Source organism: Camelus dromedarius, chromosome 21, assembly GCF_036321535.1.
Source record: "Camelus dromedarius isolate mCamDro1 chromosome 21, mCamDro1.pat, whole genome shotgun sequence".
Classification (NCBI taxonomy): Eukaryota; Metazoa; Chordata; class Mammalia; order Artiodactyla; family Camelidae; genus Camelus; species Camelus dromedarius.
The window spans coordinates 18,456,701-18,476,652 of record NC_087456.1 but is presented as its reverse complement, the minus strand read 5'-3'; the positions used below and the strand labels follow the sequence as shown (position 1 = coordinate 18,476,652).

The window sequence follows — 19,952 nt, the reverse complement described above, 5'->3', positions numbered from 1 at the left end:
TCCAGTAGACCAGGAGCCTCATGGCAAACCACAGGCACCACGACTGTTCCTAGGCTGACCATAAAAGGTCAAAAAGTAGGCGGGGTGGGGGGGTGTTTCCTGAAAAATCCTTCTCCCTTCCCCAAAGTAGTTGGAATAATCCTCCTACTCATTAGCATTATAAAATTGCCAAACCCATTAAGTTTATCCGCACCTAGTGGTCACTTTCTCTCTTGCCTTCCAAGACTGCCCACGCTCTGTCTATGGAGTATGTATCTGTTTTTACTTTAAACATGCCCACACATCTTGGTCTCTCTTCCTCTCATCTTTCCAAGATGGCCCACACTCTGTCTATGGAGTGTGTATCTCTCTAAATAAACTTGCTTTCACTGTATCATGCCTTGCTCTTGAATTCTTTCCTGAGCAAGGCAAGAACCTAATCTTTGACAACAAAAAGAACAGGGAGGGGAAGCTTGCTCTACTAAATATCATGACTTATTATAAAACTACAATAATTAAGACATTGGGTTATTGGTGCAGCAATAGACAACCTGACCAATGGAGTTGAGCAGAACAGTAAACCCAGAAATAGGCATGTGTATATATGAAGTTTGTATAGGACAGAGATGATATGTCAGAACAATTGAGGAGAAGAGGGACTATTCAATAAATGGAGATGAAAAAATAGATCTGGATTCATAAGGAAAAATAAATAACTGCATTTCTGCCTTAGATGATTTAAGAAAACTGACTCCACAAGGGTAAGAAATATCAAAGCCCAAATGTTAATACTCTTAGTGTATCCGAGCAGGACCCTAAGGAGTCTTCCTAGGACAAACCTCCTTCCCACCATGTCCTCTGCCTGCCTCTTGTTTGTAGAAAAGCTTTAGTCTCCCAGGCCTCCCCTGAGTCACAAAAGGCTGGCTCAAGAATTAATGACTGAAAGAATGTGAACAGCGGGTAGGCCAGGGGAACTGGTAATAATTCAAACCATCATCAGGCATATAGCAGAATCTTTAGTTCGTCTCTGAAGAATATAGATAACAGTATCTGATGCACATTCCTGAATTGTTTTGCAGATACCCCCACCAGATGGAAGAAGTTGCTGCATGCTAACCACCAACATACAGACCTCAGACTGGCTGGAACCAGAAAGTTCGTAGCTGAGATTCCCTCCTGAAATGCCATCCTGTTACCTCACCATTAACCCATCAGGGAATTGTGCTTTAGCGGATCACCACCATACCACCCCAACCAGGTCCCAACCCTCACCTTCATATTGTCTTTAAAAACCCGGCCCTGAAATCCACTGGGGAGTTTGGGTCTTTTGAGCATCAGCCACCCGTACTCCTTTCTTAGGCACCTTCAAAAATGCTGCACTTTCCTTCACCACAACCTAGTGTCAGTAAATTGGCTTTTACTGCACATGGGCAAGCAGATTTGGTTCGGTAACATTAGCAGACAATTTAAATACCTGTTAAGACCTTGGGGCAAGGAAGGATTTCTTAACCAGCTCCCCCACCACCACCGTAAAGCTAACAATAAAATAACAATTCATTATAATAAATTTAAGAAATTTTGTCCTTTAAAAGTACACCTTATTAAGAACTAAAATTCAGGAAGTCTGTGACTACCATGAGAAAAAAATACCATTTTTGTCTTCACTAACCTCTAACTGAAAGTTAGCATTTCCTTCAATTATGAATGTAGATTGGGGTTGGCAAACTGTCCTGCAGGCTAAATTCCATCTGTTTCCATCTGTTTTTTGTAAATAGATTTTTATTGGCACACAGCCACGCCCTTTGTTTACTATTTTTGGTGTATGCTGTCCTCTACAATGGCAGAACTGAGTAGCTAAAACATAGACTGCATTGCCTGAAAAGCCTGAAATATTTATTATCTGGTCCTTTACAGTAAAGCTTGGTGATCCCTAGTGCCACAACATAACAAACTTTATAAAATTCCTGAGTTCACAGGCTATCCTTAATATCAGCCACCATAATTTATTGACAGTTGTTTGCCAGCATGAAAGCTGTCACTGTATTCAAGCTTCACCACAACACCATGACAGGTTTTATTATCTTCATTTTATAAAGAAGAAAATGAAGGTTTACAAAGTTGTGCTAGAATGCTACGTTTCTACTCTCTCATTACTTCAGTGACTCTTTCCAAAGGTTACTCTTACTCTTATTTGACCCCTCCGTCTGTCCTTTGAGGTGGCGTGGATCCCTTCCTTCTGAAACCTCTGTAATGGTTTGATTTACTGCTGGTACCTTTACATTTTAATGTTAGAAGGTAATAAATATTAATATAGCAAAGCCTCCATTAAACGGGATATTCGCAAAATGTTATTTTTCTGGTCAATTATCTGTATTTTAACCTATATTGAAAATCTTTCTAAAATATCCCGATACACTTTCTAAACCACCAGTTACCGAAGAAATACTGACCAAAAAGAAAACTTGCAGCGAGATCTCAGAACTTTTAAGTTTTTCTTCCCCCAAATCAACTCACTTTATGCAGGAATTACATGTCCTTAAGTTTGTAGTGTACATTTTATCAAGCACTGTCTTCACACATCAACCACAACTACCTAAGATAAACCATCAACTACCTAGTTACCCTAGCGAAGCGCCCCTGCCCCCCATTTCTGGTGGCGACTTTTTGGTTCTCCTGTGCTTCTCTCTCTGGCAAAAGGGTGCAGTGGGAGGGAAAGAGCTTCAGGATTCTGGGGTCCCGCTGCCCAGAGGACCGAGACGTGAAGGTACCGAGACGTGAAGGTACCGAGACCCCCCTGGGGGAACTGGAGGACACAGCCCAGTCCTAACAGCGTGCCCTCATTCACCGAGAACTGTCGGAAGTGGCGGCGGGGAGCCAGCGCTGGTGTTGGGGTGACGGTGGGAAGGAGGCTGTGGTCTGCAAGGGCGCGTGGTCGGAGCCCCGCCTGCCCGCCCGAGGGGCGACCCCACCCCGCCGCGGCTGGCTCTCTCTACCTCCAGAGGGCCGAGCCGCAACAGCTCAGCCAAGACAGCAGCACTGCCACTCCTTGGGCTGACATGGCGCCGCTTCCTCGCCGCCCAACGGTCCAGCCTCGCCCGCCTGTCCTCGCGCGCTCCCGCGGACGCCGTTGCCTGGAGATGCTCACGGGCCCGCACCGCAGGGCGGGGTCCGCACCTCCCCGCGAGGCGAGGGTGTGCGCGCATGCGTGCAAGTGCGCGCCGTGGGGCGGGATCGGCCGCTCACCACGAGGCGAGGAGTGTGCGCCTGCGTGCAGGTGCGCGCCGCGGGGCGGGCTCCCCAGCCTGCAGAAAGTTAACTGTAGTAGGCGGAAGCGTAAACCAGGTCTTAAGGAAAAGCAGAACTATCCTTTCTGGAATGAAGTAGCAAAACCAGTTAGGAGAGTCCGAGTTGACTGGATGAAGGTGAAACTTTTAAGTTAGTGTATCTTTTAGTCTACGTCTTCCTTGTGGCAGTATATAATCACTGCAGTAGCTGTTACGTATCTGGCAGTACCGTGTAGGGAGCTGGCGCTCCATAATTGTTTTTGAAGTTGAACAGAAATGAGTGGTAACATGCGCTATGGAGCACCTGTTTTATGCCCAGTACTTGAGTAGAAAGAAAAAGAACAGCATTCTGGTTTGCAAAGGGATTTGTAATCTTGCAGTATAGCCAACATAAACACCAGAGTTATCATGTAGCGTTATAATTTATCTGTTTACTTGTCGATAGACCAAATAATCTGAATCCTTGAGGACTACAAGTGTATCTTTATTCCTCTTTATGTTATCACTGCCCTGCATGATCGTTTTTGTTCTGTGTTACTGACTTGAGTCATTGAATAAAAATAGTAAAATGCACCCTAGGGACTGTTAAGAGAATGCAATTGTATATCTATGATTTGGGAGACGCTACATTTGATGTAATTCTATTCCCAATTTTTGCCATAGCAGCTTCATATCAGAACTAGATGTCTTAGGTAATTTGTGTTGCAGTTAAAGAGCATTTGATGAGCAGTAGGTGTTGTCAATCTTAAAAGTAAGCCAGTTATTTTACCAGCAAAATAAGTTTATTTGGGAATAGTAGAAAATTGCAGTTTGGGACAGGCAAGCTATAGTGAGTCATAGGTAAGTCGGGAGAACAAAGAGGGGCTTGCTTTTATTAGGCTTTAGGAGGAAACTGGGGATGACTGTTTTTGAACAAAAGTTCATTGGAGCAGAGCCAGAGCCTGAGGTTGTGGCAGTTTCTCATTGGCTGCAAGCGGTAGTTAGTACATTGTTGCTGGATCAGAAAGGAAGCTTTTTTTTCTTTCTTTCTTTCTTTCTTAAAAGCAGGAGATAAAATTGTACTGTGAAAAATGCCCTCCCTTATACCTGAAGAAAAGTGACATTCTTATCTTCATTCTTGCTGCTGGTTATGCAGGCATGTGGGTCCCCCTTCAGGGCTTCCTGACTCCATTAAAATGAGGTTTCCTTTGTTTTCACATGCCGCACCGACCTCAACCCCAGCGTCATTGCAGACACCTCATAGCTCTTCAGGAATTTTAAATATTCCGAAGTTCAGAGAGAAAGGCTCATAGTTAACTCTTATTTTCAAGCAATCTGAGGAATCTGATAAGCCTGCATCCTCTCCCTACATGTAGTCTTTCCCCGACTACATAGCAATTAAATGGTATTGAAATGGCAACCACAGTGTGTGTGTGTGTGAATGATGGCCATTCTGACAGATGAGAGGTGCTATCTCGTTGTGGTTTTGATTTGCATTTCCCTGATGATTGGTGAAGTTGAGCATCTTTTCATGTGCCTCTTGGCCATCAGTATTCCTTTTTGGAAAACGGATATTCAGGTCCTCTGCCCATTTTTTAATCAGGTTGTTTGTTTTGTTTGATGTTGAGTTTTATGAGTTCTTGGGATATTTTGGAGATTAACCCCTTATTGGATGTATGATTTACAAATATCTTCTCCTATTCAGTAACCTACCTTTTCACTTTGTTGCTAGTTCCTGCACTGTGCAAAAGCTTTTCAGTTTGAAGTACTCCCGTTTGTTTATTTTTAGCTTTTGCTGCCCTTGCCTGAGGAAACCTGTCCTATAAAATATTGCTAAGATTGATGTCGAAGAGTATATTACCTATGTTTTCTTCAAGGAATTTTATGGTTTCAGGTCTTACATTTAAGTCTTTAATCCATTTTGGGCTTATTTTTGAGGATGGTATGAGAAAGTAGTCCAGTTTGATTCTTTTGCATGCAGCTGTCCAGTTTTCCCTACACCATTTATTGAAGAGGCTGTTTTTCCCCCATCGTATATTCTTTGCTCCTTTATCATAGGGTAAATAACCATGTAAGTGTGAGTTTATTTCTGGGATCGATATTCTGTTCCATTGATCTGTGTTCTGTTTTTGTGCCAGTACCATATTGTTTTGATTATTGTAGCTTTGTAGTGTAGTCTGAAGTCAGGGAGTGATTCTTCTCAAGGTTTTTTGGGGGTTTTTTTTGGGGGGGTGGGGGGGGGAGCTATTCAAGATCTTTTGTGTTTCCAAACAAATTTTAGAATTATTTGTTCCAGTTCTGTGAAAAATGTCATTGGTATTTTGATAGGGCTTGCATTGAATCTGTAGATTACCTTGAATAATAGTATGGTCATTATAACAACATTAATTCTTTCAATCCGTGAGCAAGGTAAATCTTTCCATTTGTTTGTGTCATCTTCAGTTTCTTTCTACAAAGTCTTACAGTTTTCCAAGTGCAGATTTTTACCTTTTTGCTTAGATTTACTCCTAGATAATTTGTTCTTTTTGATGCAATTGTAAATAGAATTAATTTATTAATTTCTCTTTCTAATAGTTCATTGTTAGCATATAGAAAATGCAACAGATTTCAGTGTACTAATTTTGTATCCTACAACTTATTGAATTCATTTACTAGTTGTAATAGTTTTTTGTTCTGTTTGTTTGTTTTTGGTGGCATCTTTAGAATTTTCCATATAGTATCTTGTCGTCTGCAAACAGTGACAGGTTTATGTTTTCTTTTCCAATTTGGATTCCTTTATTTCTTTTTCTTATCCGATTGCTGTGACTAGGACTTCCAATTCTATCTTGAATAAAAATGATAAGAGTGGGCATCCTTGTCCTGTTCTTTGAGTATGTATGATGTTAGCTGTGGGCTTGTCCTATATGACCTTTATTATGTTGAGGTATGTTCCCTCTGTCTCCATTTTGTTGAAAGTTTGTATCATAAGTGGATGTTGAATTTTATTAAAAGCTTTTTTTGCATCTATGGAGATGTTTTTATGCTTTAAAATAGGGTTTTTATTTTTCAATTTGTTAAAGTGGTGTGCCACATTGATTGATTTATGAATATTGAATCATCCTTGCACCCTTGGGATAAAACTCACTTGATCATTGTGTATCATCCTTATAATATATTGTTGAATTTGGTTTGCTCATATTTTGTTGAGGATTTTTGCATCTATGTTCATCAGTGATATTGGCCTGTAACTTTGTGTGTGTGTGTGTGTGTGTGTTGTGGTGGGGGGTTGCAATTTTAGATGGAGAGATTTTGTGAGAACAAGAATATCCTGTTCCTGGGGTGGTAAAGAATCAAGGTAAACAGGGAAACACCAGGGCCGTGCCTCAGCTATTCATTCTTGAGCCAGTGCCAAGGCTGTACAGGTGGTACCTGCTTTCAAATGACTGAGTTACTTACAACTGATAGTCACCTTACTGTAGTTGCCCAAGTTGGGTGCCTACATGAGCTCACTTTCTATTGAAAGTCATATTGTCTTATCTTGATATTTACCTCCCCTTTGACTGGGGCAAATGCTTCCTGAGATGGAACTCCCCTATCCATCCAAACCCTATTTGACATCTCATGCCACAGCTCGTTCAGGACAAAGTGGAGGGGAAGAGATAATGTACAAGCCTGTGGGGGTTGATCACTCTCCCCTCACCTCCTTAGGTAAGTGTCCCCAGCCCACATTCCATCTGCTCACTAGTTCCCTGGGGTCACAGTTCATCCTGGCCCCCAATCAGAAATAGACTCTGGGGCCACCAGGTCTGGATTTTGGAGGAAACCTGCTCTAATTTAACAGAGAACATGTTCCTAGCATACCAAATTAAAATCATTTGTTATAATACTATGCTTTGTGTACACATAGTTTATGTCATAGGCTACAAACTACTTGTGGATAAAATTGTTTCTATATGAGGCAAAATGCATCCCAAGTTACAATAGACTTGAAATGAATTTGGTAGACACTTCTGACACTTAACCCTAAATTCTGACATTTAGGCACATTTCAGGAATCCTTGATCACAACTGAAAAATTGGCACCAAAGTTAGACTCCTTTATTTCCTTACTTTCTGAAGACTTAGCCCTGGTCATGGCCACAATGATGTACGCTGTTCATGATCCTGTACCATAGCTGTTTTCCTTGTCTTTGTCAAAAGGCATTGGAAAAAATTGCAGCACCTAATCTCTAACCCACTATTCCTGCATCAGAAATATAATTCACTCTAATCCCTAGCTCCATTTAAAAATTTTGCATGAATACTTTAAATTAGTCCCATTAAAATGGCAGTAGCATTCAACGAAGTTTAAATTCCCTTAACTGTTTATCAAATTATTAAATGTGGCAGGCATTGGGCCAGGCACCAAAAGTATAACAGTAAACAGGATATTCTTGGTCCCTACATTTATGGAACTTACCTTCCTTAGAGGTGAGCAGGCAGAATAAAGGGTTTAATTTTTAAATGTGTATAGGTTTAGGAGGTAATACAAAAGAAATGTAACCCAATTATGAAGGGTCTGACAACTGATATTTAGGAGTGAGTTTTGAGTAGGACCATTGGTTACATTCTTCTAAAAGCCTTTTTATTATAAAAACATATATTCAGAAACATGCACAAAAGATGTGTACAATGCTTAATAATTTATCACATAATCACTACTCGGATTTTTTTTGAAAGTAGAAATCACCGGCATTATATAAGCCCTCTTCTTGCCCCCTCCCAATCATTAATCCCACTTTTGTCATAAATCAAGTATTCATATACATGGATCTGTTTCTGAGCTATTTTGTTCAATTTTGTTCTTTGTCTATCCTTGTGACAAACCATGATATCTATCTAATAGGGAAATTGTTCCATCTTGTTTTCCTCCATGGCTGCCTTGGCTATTCTTAGTCCTCTACATTTTCCTGTAACTTTTAGAGTCAAACAAACAAACAAAAAAACCTGTCCTCTTTTTTACTGAAGTTTTATTAAATTTATATATCAGTTTGAGGAAAAGTTGACGTCTTTACAGTATTAGTCAGGAGTTGGCAAGCTTTTTTCCTAAAGGACCAGTTAATAAATATTTTAGGCTTTGCCTCTTAGAGGCAAAATTGAGGGTATTATGTAGAAACTTACATAACCATTTAAAAAGGTGAAATCATTCTTAGCTTGCAGACTCCTGAATCTCAATAAATCAGATGCTGGGCTTGAGTGGATTTAGCCTGTGGACTTATGGTTTTCTGGCCCCATAAATTCGTTTTCTTTTAATTTGTCTCAGCAGTGCTATATAAGGTTTTGTATTATTACAGTCTTGCAGATCTGTTTTGAGTTATTCCCAGTTACCAGTTTCCTTTCTAGTTCCCTCTTCAGCTGTGCCTAATCTTCTGTTAAAACCTTCTGCTGTGGGGAGGCTATAGCTCAGTGGTAGAGTGCCTGCTTAGTATGCTCAAGGTCCCAGGTTCAATCCCCAGTACTTCCATTCATAAATATATAAACCTAGTTATTCCCCCCCCCAAAAAAAAAAAACATTTCCACTGAACTCTTAATTTTGGCTTTTGGATTTTTAAAAACATTGTAGAATTCACTTGTTTATTCATATGTCCAGGTAGCTGCTGAAATTCCCCAAACTTCTATATCTCCTTGAACAGAGTAAGGAGTCATTTTATAGCTTATGTCTGAAAGCTCCAGTGTCTCCATCCTCTATGGACCTGTTTCCATCATCTTGTTTTACTGGTTTTCTTCTTGTTCTGCATGCTTGGTTTGCTTGCTTGTTTTAGTGTATTCAGGATACTGTGATAGTTTTAGTGTATTCATAATACTTGTAATAGTGAAACTGTTTGTAGAAACAACCTGAAGTTTAGGATGATGATATTTCCCTCTAGAGAGAGTTTTTGTTCGGGCCAAGGGTTTAGGGACACTTCCCCTTTAGGATCACCATAACCCAATTTCAAGGACTGGGAGAATTGGAAACTGAGCTGCAATCTCCTGCAAGGGCCTTTCTCTTTCCTACTTCTGGTTCACCCCATTGCTGGGGTGCAAAGAACTGACAGCCACAAACCAAAGTGAAGAATATTCACCAGGTCTATTATCCTTTGACAGGCTCCGCCCTCTAATTCTGGAAGGCCATCAAAATCACCCATCATCCTCTGAACTGCCTCCTCCAAGTCTGACAAGTGCTTGTGCAGTGGCTGTTAACATCAAGCCCGCCTACCACAGCCTCCATCTTCTCAGTGGTTCTGGTCCAGTAATTCTTCACACTCATGTTAGCTCTCTGGTATCTTCAGATTTCTAAAATATTTTTTCTAGCCTTTCTAGTGCCCTTAGTGGGATGGTCAGTCCAAATTACCTATCCACTATCACCAAGAGCAGACCCTCATTTGATATACTTTGAGTTACTTGAGTAGCCTCATTCATACTTGGCATGGTAACTGTATATAAAATTGCAGGACACCATTGTCCATCTTTGGTTCTGTGTTAGAAAAGAATTTTGTAGAAACAATGAGGCCTTGGAAAAATGAACTGCTCTCCCCAACGGGAACTGCGGGTTTCTACACTGAAAGCAGCAAACATGGGTTACCTCTATCTACTTATAGCAGACAGCAGGTAACTGACTCACATCTTTAGTGAGATCCTATTATATGTGAGGGGAATGAAGAGATGACATTCTCATTTTATAGCAGAACTAAGTGACTAATTAATTAGTTGACAGACCTCAAGATAAATCCTAAGGTTCAGTTTTCATCTGTCTTCTGCTTTTTCTAATTATGTATTCTTCCCAGGGACATACAGAATTTAATTTCCACTGCTTACATGCCTTTCTTTCAGATAAAACTGAAGAGCCAGAATAACAACTCGATATTTTTGGCTACTGGGGCAATAATGTTTGGCAAGTCTCAAAAAAAAATTGCAAATGACTAAGTAGATAAAATTTTTATTAGAGATACAATAGATACAAATTAAAAATGAGATTTTTTTCTATCAAAGTGGCAAAATATTCTTTTAATGATAATAAATACACAGTGTTAGGAAGGGTTCTGAGAAATGGCTGCTCTTTTACGCTGGCTGGAGGAGAATAAATCAGCACAGCTGTTTTTGAGGAATTTATGTCATACAGCAAAGCCTTGGAATGAGCATACCCTGTGATTCCACTTTTAATGATGTAGCCAAGAATGTGTAAACAGATATAGCTATAAGGTTGCATTCATATCACATTGTTTATAAGAAACTGGAGACCGTCTAATAGTGGCTTATTTAAATGACAGTACAGAAATACAATGGAATACAAAAAACAATGGTGTACATAGATGGATGTCAACCGACATGGGAAGTTGGTATTTTGTTAAATGGAATAAACAAGTTATAAAAGAATAAAGTATGGCCTCATATTTCTTTTAAAAAACCATACACATTTATATTACATATAGAAAAATATTGAGAAGGATATACACCACATTACCATTCTGGTGGTGGAAATACGAGTGATTAAAAAGATTTTTATACCTATTTTTGTGTTTACTTGCAATGAATATATACTATGTCTGTGTTTAAAAAAAGAAATAGCTCTTCCTCCCTTGGATCAGACTGCCTTCCGTTCTTGGGGGTGTACTTTTCCCTTCTTTTTAAATAAGTCTTTTAAAATCTTTTGCAACAAAAAAAAAAGAAGAAGGAGAAGGAGGTAAAGGCCAAAGCCTAATTAAAAAAAAAAAAAAAAAAAAAAAGCCTTCCCTAGGTGTTGGCTTGTAATATGAGGGACCAATGCCCCTAGAGGCATCTTCTTGGTTCTGCTCCTTCTGACCTGAGTGGATAATTCTGAGTTTTTTGTTTTTGTTTTTGTTTCTTTCTGCAAATGCCATAATCATGGACATTTGATTTTCTGGGAAACAGTTCTCTCATTTTCTCCTAGAACACATTGAGGCTATGACTGGGGAAGGAAGCCGCTTTTCTAGGGGAGTAGGTTGGTTGCAAAAGGCTCATACTTTAATTGGGGAGCCCTTAGAGTAAGTTCTGGGGAGAAGGAAGAAGGAAGCAACCTGCAAATAGATGTCAAGGAATGGACTGAAGAAGGCAAGGTCTCTATTTAGTTCGCATTTCAGTTCTAGGTCCCCTGAATCTTAGAGGTAGGGATGATCAGAGGATACCTGAAACCTGGTTATACAGATTCCCTCTAAGATGGTGAGTCATTCAGAGGAGAAACGATAGAACAACTGAAGATGGTACTGAAGATCAAACTGGTGCCATCATCAAACAGAGCAACTCCACAGCTGGAAGTAGAGGTATTTGGATGGAAAGTTTGTATTCTTGGTTGGAATAGAGATTCCAGCTGAACCAAAACTCAGAGAGGACCATGTCCAGTAAATGATAACACTATCCAGTAAAGAAGTCTTTTCTAAGAGCAAATGAGTTACTTGTCCCGATAAGACAAACCTATAAACTCATGTATAACACGGCAAAGGCCTACCCCTCCTGTATCCCACACCCTCCACTCTAATCCTAAGATATCCTAGGAAAACAACCAGGGCTGAGTTTTCCTTGGGGGTGAAAATCTGATTCTCAACTTACAGGCTACAGCAGGAAGGCATTTATCTACATTGAGACTTGAAGGAAAGAGGGGCCACTATGTTCATCTTCACAATAAAAATTACTGTCAACCTGGAGTAGAGACTATTGGACGTAGTCTTGGGGGTGTGTCCTAGGCAATGTGTTTCTGATTAGCTATTAAATACTGAAGTTTGTGAATGCTTTGCTTTTAAAAAGAATTAATTACTATAGGTAAAGTGAGCCATACAAAAAAGGCATTCTCACACACTCACATGCTTTCTTGAATGAGAGAGAAAAAGGAGGGGGCGTTTCAACTACCAGCACATGAGCATGAGTCATAGGTCACTGTGGCTGAAAGGCTGAGAACTGCTGTTCTAGAGCAAGGAACAAGGGAGCCTCTGGGTGAAAGAGAGCCCAGGCAGAATACCAGGGTGGAGAACAGTTTTGTGGCAGTGTCCCAGTGTCCTAAAACCGGCAGGAAAGGGGAATTGGGAAATGCTGTGATGCAAAGCGGCCTAAACAAGAGACATGCTGTTGAGGCTTTGGAGGAGCAGGATTCTCCCTCTGCATGTCAGCTGAGCAGGCTGATACTCATAGTTTCTGTTACTGCAGGGAAGGCAGCAGCAGAACAGTTATACCAGGTTAAATGCCAGTTCTTGAGGGGAGCAGCTTTTTATAGTGGGGTGTGGAGCTGATTCCCCTCTCCTCACTACTCATGGGAAACCCATTCCATGGCCACAGAGAACCTGGTCTTGTCATCCAGACAATGTAGCCAATTGGTCTGACTCCACAGTCTGCACAGACCAGCAACCTAATGTTGTCCATGTCCTTGGTGAAGCCCACGTCCTGAAAGATGAAGATGTCAACCAGCCAGTGCTCCAGGGGAAGAGATGCTGCCATCAGCCAGAGTGGGCTTCTTTCTCATGGAGGGTCAGAAAAGCTGCAGTGGAAGAGAACATAAAGAATACAGAATCTGAACTTTCCCAGTCATGCTATCACCCTTGTTCTACTTACTCTTTACACAGCTCCCCACCAGTTTCTTGGAATGAGAACAATGTGAGGAACCCCATCATTAAGTTTCAGACTGGGATGCTTGGAGACTCCTATGTTGCCTCTGGTCCAAGCCCCAAGCTAAAAAAGCCCCATCTTTTAGAGTCCTGGTTCTCCAACCCTGTGCCTTTATAAGGCATCAGGGTAAAGCCCTAAATTGGAAGAAGGCTGCAGCCAACTGGGCTGTGAGTCCATGTGGATTTCACCTCTACTGCCCTCTGTTGGCCATGAGGAGGGAGAATGGGTAAAGTGCTGGAATTGAGACAGACTTTCTGTCCCGGAATGCTGAGGCAGATACACTTTCAGCAGCTTTCACCAGAACCTCTAGAAGGCTTACCTTTCCTTAAGGTGGCTGGAGATAAGGGGGTACATAGGAACCACCACATGAAGTCAGAGCACCAGTGCCCAGGTCCTGAGCCCCAAATATCTGTCAGGGTGGTCTGCCCACATAGGACAGAAGGGCCAATCCTCCACCGGACATCCTCTGGCTGTAATCACTGGGGGGCAGAGGCCACCCTGCCCATCAACTTAGAAGGAGGACAAAGAATTTGGGAAAGTTGGAGAAGACCCATTGCCTGAGCAGAGTTCCACGTCATATAGTTCCACACCCCTTGCAAAACTGATTGTATTTGCAGGGCATTAGGGAAACAGTTGAATGAGACATACAAAACTGGGGAGAGAGAACAGGCTTTGCAGGGGCCAAGGGCCCCCCCCCCCCAGTATTCTTTACTCTCATCCTCTCCATCCGTTGACTCCCTGCCCGCTTTTTCATAATCCTTCTCTAGGGCGCTGGGACCTCCCAGGCCTCAGAGTACTCCTCTTCCTCCATGCCCTCACAAGTGCCTCTTTGGCATACATCAAGTCCAACTTGTGGTTGAGGCAGAACCAGACCTCAGTAACACTGAGCATCACCCCCTGTACTTTGGCCAGGTCCCCTCACAGTGGGGGGCTGTGAAGAAACAGCAAGTAGTGTGAATGCCTGGTTCTGTGTTCCCTGGAGGGAGCCTGTACAAGGAGTCCCATGACTGGGGAAGGGCCAGTCACCTGGCGTTCAATATTTGCCAGTCTATGAAGAACAAGTTCACCATCACAGGGAAACAATTTCGGAATGTGGGACACTCAAGACAAGGAGCCTAGTCTCTTCCAAGTCACACACATACAAAAAAAGGGTCAACTGCTTTATATTAAAATATTTAAGAGACAAATAAATACAATGCCTGGTTCTTGATTATATCCTGACTTTGAAAACTGACTAAAAACAATTCGTGGCTACTGGGAAAGTTTGAATATTGACTCGGTATTTTTATTTTGGAGAAGTATTATTAATTCTGTGAGGCACAAAAACAGATGTTTGCTATATAATAGCTATAAAGGAGTTTAAATGGGCCAGCAAGGCAAAAATAAAGGAAACATAGAATTAGATGTTGGATCTAGGTAATGGGTATGTGAGTGTTAACTGCAAGTCTCCCCACTTTCCTGTAGTTTAGAAATCAACAGTTTAAACAAAATATAGAACCTTGTGAAGATCTCCAACTGAATCTAAACTTAACCTAGTTTAAACACTGCTCTATTCAGACTGTATAAGTACATTTCATATTCAAATTTTTTTTTAAAAGTCAACTTCCTCTTAATGCCTCCAAGGGTAGAAAGCTTACCAGTAACTCCTGAAGGCAACCTGTTCTTCCTTTGAGTAGCTAAGCTTTCCTAAAATGCAGAGCCGAGAAACAGAGTCAGCCTCTCACATTTCCTGCTCCTTTGTTCTGAGCTGCAGGATGACTCTTTAATACTAGCAAGTTTCTACTATCTTTATGACCAGAAGTCCCTACCTCCTCTCCATTGTGGTCACATACACAGCAGTGTAATAGGGCAGGAAAGCTGTATATTTTCTAAATGTCACAACTGCTACCTTTATCTTTCTAGTCTCACCCTGGAACAAAAACCATAAAACTTTAAACTAGGTCATGTGTCTGGTACCCTCTGGGCATGTGAACTGATAAAAGGGTGGGGCATAAACGAATTACTCAAAACGAAGAGACAGAAGACCTTCTGCGACATAGAGCTCCTGGCCCCTGTTTTGCCCGTTATCTGAATGGCAGGCCTTTCTGTGCTTCCCAAAACACTCCGTTCTGAGCAGGAGCTGTATTAAGTGGGCGTGTCCCTGGCTCCTGTGAACAAAGACAGCCCTGCCCCAGTCTGACTGGGAGGCCTAGGGAATGCCTATTTTCCAGGCTAAGAGACATGAAACACACTTTACCTTTCGTAAAGGCAAACTTTCAAGTAGAAATGACCCTGGAGTACAGGCCACAGGCCTGGGTTCTAGACAAGGTGAGCTCTCTTATGCTAAAGACAGCCCCGAAAGCTGCTATTTGCCTGATTCTCCCCATCCCTGGTGCATGTTTTCATGCCTGCAGCTTTGCAGGAATCTCCCCTCTCAGCAGGTATGCAGGACACATGCCGACCCCTCCTTTCCTCCCCAACTTGGCTTGGAACCACGTGGGACACCAGCCTGCAAACCAGATGGTGTGCCTGGTCTTGAGAGTGGCAGTGACACCGTCACATCCTCGGGCACCACATCTCCATGGCAGAGCAGGCGGCAGGCCATGTATTTGCCATAGTGAGGGTCACACTCGACCATCTGACTGGCGCGTTTGAAGCAGGCGCTGGTGATCTCTGACATGGAGAGCTGCTCGTGATAGGCCTTCTCAGCTGAGACAATGTGTGAGCAGGTCACTAAGGGGAAGGGGATTCAGGGGTAGGACATCAGATTGGTCTGGAGCGCTGCAAGGCCTGTCCACATTGAGGGCACTAGCAAAACACAGGGCGCAGCAAAATGCAGAGGACAATCTGGCTGATGAGCCAGTTGAGGTTGGTGTAGGTAGGGCACTTGATGTCCAGGCGTGGTGACATATCACGGATGGCCTCGTTGTCCTCCGTGAAGGTACAGTCTGTGTGCTCCAGGGTGGTGTGAGTGGTCAGGATGGAGCTGTAAGTTTCCACAACTGCTTTTGATACTTGGGAGGCTGGGTAGACAGCAAACTCAAACTTGGATCTCTTGCCATAGTCAAGAGAAAGCCACTCCACCAGCAGGGGGGTGAAGCCTAAGCCAGTGGCCCACTCAAAGCTCTGGAAGATGAGGAAACCCTGAAGCCTGGTACACTGGTCTGTCTGGGGTGGGAGAGAACACTGCTCACAATGCAGATGGCATATTAGCTCCCCCAGCCTTCTTCTGCTGGCAGAACCCTTTTCTGTCTAGAAAGGTATTGTGACCTAACTACAGCTGTATTCACGTGTGTACTTAAAAAACCCAAAACTTTGAAGCATAACTTATACTTAAGTATATAGATGCTATTGAACGTACAATGAATAATTTGACAAATGTATATACCTATAGAACCTCCAAACTAGTCAAGATATAGAAATTTCCATCACTGCAGAAAGTTCTCTCATGCTTCACCTCCATAAAAGGTGAGAAGAAAATATCTCCAAGGGGCTTGGAGTCCTGGGGCACAGAGGACCCAGGAGGGCAGTGCTGTGTGTGTGAAGTGGCAGGGGTCTAAGAACAACAAGCCGAGCTGCTGAGGCAGCTTCCGCCCACCTGCTGGGGCCCTTGACGGATCAAAGTTCAAAGAACGCCTGGATCGGACAGTCAGGCCTGGCAAAGCGAGGACAGCAGAGCAGAAAGCCCGAGGCCACAGACCAGTCCACGAAGCAGGTTCATCAGACTTCTAACCCCAGATCCACACCCAGGATGCACAGCTCCCTCCAGAGGAAGCCAAGTGGATGGACAGGCCAGAGGAACCATCAGCACCAGCCGCAGGCCTGGGGTTCCCCTTTCTTCCTAAGGATGCACTGATCTCCTGCAGGTGCCAAGGCACCAGGTCTGCTCACTAGTTTTTGGATCCGCTCCAGCACCAGATCGAGGCTCTCCTTCCCCACAGTGTGGTGACCTTGGGCAGAGTTGCTGGCAGCATCTTCCCCCCCAGGTATCAGCTGCTCCAGGTGGAAGAGCTGCCTGTACCTGCCAGTTCTTTCTCCATCCTGGGAGAAAGAAAGGTCTCCTCTCCCATGGGGACACAGGCACTAGGACCTTTGTGGCTGAGCTCCCCCAGGTAGGACTGAACAGAGAGGTACACAGCACTTCCAAGCCCACTTCTAAAGCCCAGTCCTACCTGGGCTGTGACGGGGAAGGTTAGGGGGTCCCTTTACCAGTCCCTTCCCTGGCATCATAGGCACTTCATTCTGTTTAGTGAAGAATCAGAGGGTGTTTAGGGGACTCTCACTTGACTTTTGATTGGGATAAGAACACAGACTAATGCAAAAAACCCAGTCCACAGTTTAACATTTACACCAATGTCTTTAGAAAGACAGGAGAGGGGTGACATTTTCAGGAACAGGAAAGTGAGGAAACCCAGATGCAGAAAGGAGGAAGCACAGGAACCCCTGGGAGCCAACACAGCCAAGTTCACCCAGGTCCACATTCTATTAGGGAACCCATTTCAGTTAAGGCTGAGAACATAGTGAATGTTCTCAGCACCTAGTTCCGCAGGCAATGTTATCCCCAAGAACCTGAGGCTAAGGAAAGGGAGTTTGAAATTTCTGCTTTTACATCCAGGCTTTTCTGCAGTTCCAGGGCTGACCCCTGACTCAAATATCTAGCAGTTTCTGGGCAGAGCTGTCTGATTAATCGCCCCCTCAGCACAGGAAGTCCCAGGAACCCCTGAAGACTAAGTCTAGACAAAAGCAACAGATTTCAGTGTTGTTCTCGTCAGGCAATTGCCTGCATTCCAAGAGCTTTTCCCCTAAGCAGAGGTCCCAGCTGACTTTGGATGGCAAAAAATAGGGGCTGGGGACAGGGATTCCCCCACCAGGTGCCCAGTCACCTACGACATAAGGGTCCAGGTCCACAAAGACAGCCTTGAGCATGTGCTTGCCAGCCCCTCTCTTACTAAAAGTGTTGAAGGAGTCATTATAGCTCCCCAGGCCTGCTCACTGGTGCCATAGGGCTGGATGTCATGCTCCAGTCAGTAGGGTTCCCAGCAGGCACTGCCCATTTGCTCCCCAGCCTGGTGCACGGGGACAGAGACACACTCATGCTGTTGGGAGAAGTGGAGCAGTGGTGTGGTGTGAGGAGGGAGGAGGGCCTGAAAAGCCTTCCCTGAGAGCATCCTTTATCCTTCCTCCCTGGAGGCTGAAGCCTGGCAGTGCATTACCTGGTCTGAAACCCAAAAGACTGGGTTCCTTTCCATGCCTTCTCCCACTTCATTTTCTCTTCATTTACTCAGGGTTTGAGAACAAAGGGGTCTAATCCTAAATCTTCTAGAGAAATCCAATACCAAGTAGCCAAACCTCACTACCTAGTGCCCTGTCTGCTGGCTGGGGTGATTCGGGAAGGCTCAGCCCCCTGCATGCCAAGACAGGGCCCTCTGGAGCTTCTAGCCCTGGACCCTGAGGAGGAGTCCTCCACGTTTGGGTGTCCTCCACACCCTGAGAGGGCAGATGAGTTCAGGTCTGTGGGTAAATGGAAGCAGAGACTCTATGTAGAGTTCGAGCACTTTGAAAGCTCCCTTTTGGCAGGGAGAGGAATATGCCCCTATTCTGTTCAATTTCTTCTTTTTTGGTAAATTAGGTTTATTCGGTTTTTTTGTTTTTTGTGTTTTTTTTGGAGGAAGTACTGGGGATTGAACCCAGGACCTCATGCTTGCTAAGCATGCACTCTACCACTTGAGCTATACTCTCCCCCAATATGCCCCTATTCTGGACACCGGTCCTGACCCCCAGTACATGCGTGTTAATCCAGATGAGAACAGCTTAAGGGTCACAATGGAGACAGAAGCCTCACCCCACCTGTCAACTGTCCTCACTGGGGTAATTCCTGTGATGGAGAGGATTTCCTGGCTCTGCTCCTTCACCCAATCCAGTCTAGACCGATGAGAACAGCTTAAGGGTCACAATGGAGACAGAAGCCTCACCCCACCTGTCAACTGTCCTCACTGGGGTAATTCCTGTGATGGAGAGGATTTCCTGGCTCTGCTCCTTCACCCAATCCAGTCTAGACCTTCCCAGATGCAGAGGGCGGTCTTCGAGGAGTTGGGCAACCGTTTCACAGTTCAGCAGTTCAGTTAGGAACCATCCTTCAAGACAGTCTCAGAGCCTCTTCAAGGTTCAGCCAGAGGTGGGGATCCTGAGATTCCTGGGAGGCGCCTGGCCTGTGTACACACCCTGAGTTCTCCGTTGAGGGACTTCGCGTCCTTGGGCACCCAGAGAGGAGACAGATGGGCAAAGGGCATACCTCCCCGGGTCCCGGAGCTCACTGAACCCCTGCTCAGGTACGGACCAAAGGTCGTGCGCCTTTGACCTCCGGCCCGCGTCGGGCCGCCCAGGCTCCGAACCGGAGGGACCTGCGGGGGGTTCCCCGCCGTCCCGGGCGCGGCCGCCGCGCCGGCTGTGGTCTCCGGGGCAGGCGGCGCCGCGTCACGGTCTCGGGCGGGGAAACGCGCGGGTCTCGGTCTCCCGCCCCGCCGGTAGCGCCGGGGACCCTGCTGGCCCGCGTCCGCCTCTGGCCCGGAAGGCGCGGGGAAGAGCCGGGCTCCGAGGCCGGCCCGCCCGGCCTTTCTGCGCAGCCCACGGTCCCCGCGAACAGTCCAGACGCCCCGCGCAGCATCCCCGCCGCCGGACTGCCGGCCTCCCCGGCGCCTCTCACCGTGGTTGCTCCGACGGGTGGAGGCTGCACAGGGCCCTGGACCCCTCCTGGGACTGAGTCCCCGCGAGCCTCCAGCCTTGCCTCCCCGCCGGGCTCCCATTGTGCCGGGGCCCCCCACGCGCTTCTCACCCGGCTGTCTGAGATGAGGTTTTGAGTTCTAAATACTTAAGCATAGCAAATCAGTCCACTTCCTAGTTTGGGAGGGTTAATTGATGTTTTTTATAAAGTGATTGGGCACCCCCCAATGACTACTCTATTTGTGCAGCACAGTTCAGAGGAACCTAAGCTTCTGTCATCTCCTATTCTCACTTCCCAGTGGAAAACCCAGTTTATGCGGGTTAGGCTTGGAGACGAATTCTTGCCTTAGAAAACCTGCAGCTATAAATGACTTTCTGCTCAGAGAGTGCAGGAAGACCTAA

The 19,952-nt window shown here is 44.6% G+C and overlaps 1 protein-coding gene and 1 pseudogene across 1 annotated transcript in view; both read right to left on the bottom strand.

The window, feature by feature from the left end:
• The window catches only part of CATSPERE (catsper channel auxiliary subunit epsilon), a 98,636-nt gene extending 95,454 nt beyond the window's left edge, over nucleotides 1-3,182 (bottom strand). Inside the window, exon 1 of the mRNA XM_031438504.2 lies at nucleotides 2,973-3,182. Within this exon, the coding sequence (XP_031294364.1) occupies nucleotides 2,973-3,182 (210 nt within the window). The remainder of the gene's footprint in view (nucleotides 1-2,972) is intronic.
• Nucleotides 3,183-12,425: 9,243 nt separating this feature from the next.
• LOC105100180 (tubulin alpha-1C chain-like) lies at nucleotides 12,426-19,633 on the bottom strand (annotated as a pseudogene).
• Between the last annotated feature and the right edge of the window lie 319 nt (nucleotides 19,634-19,952).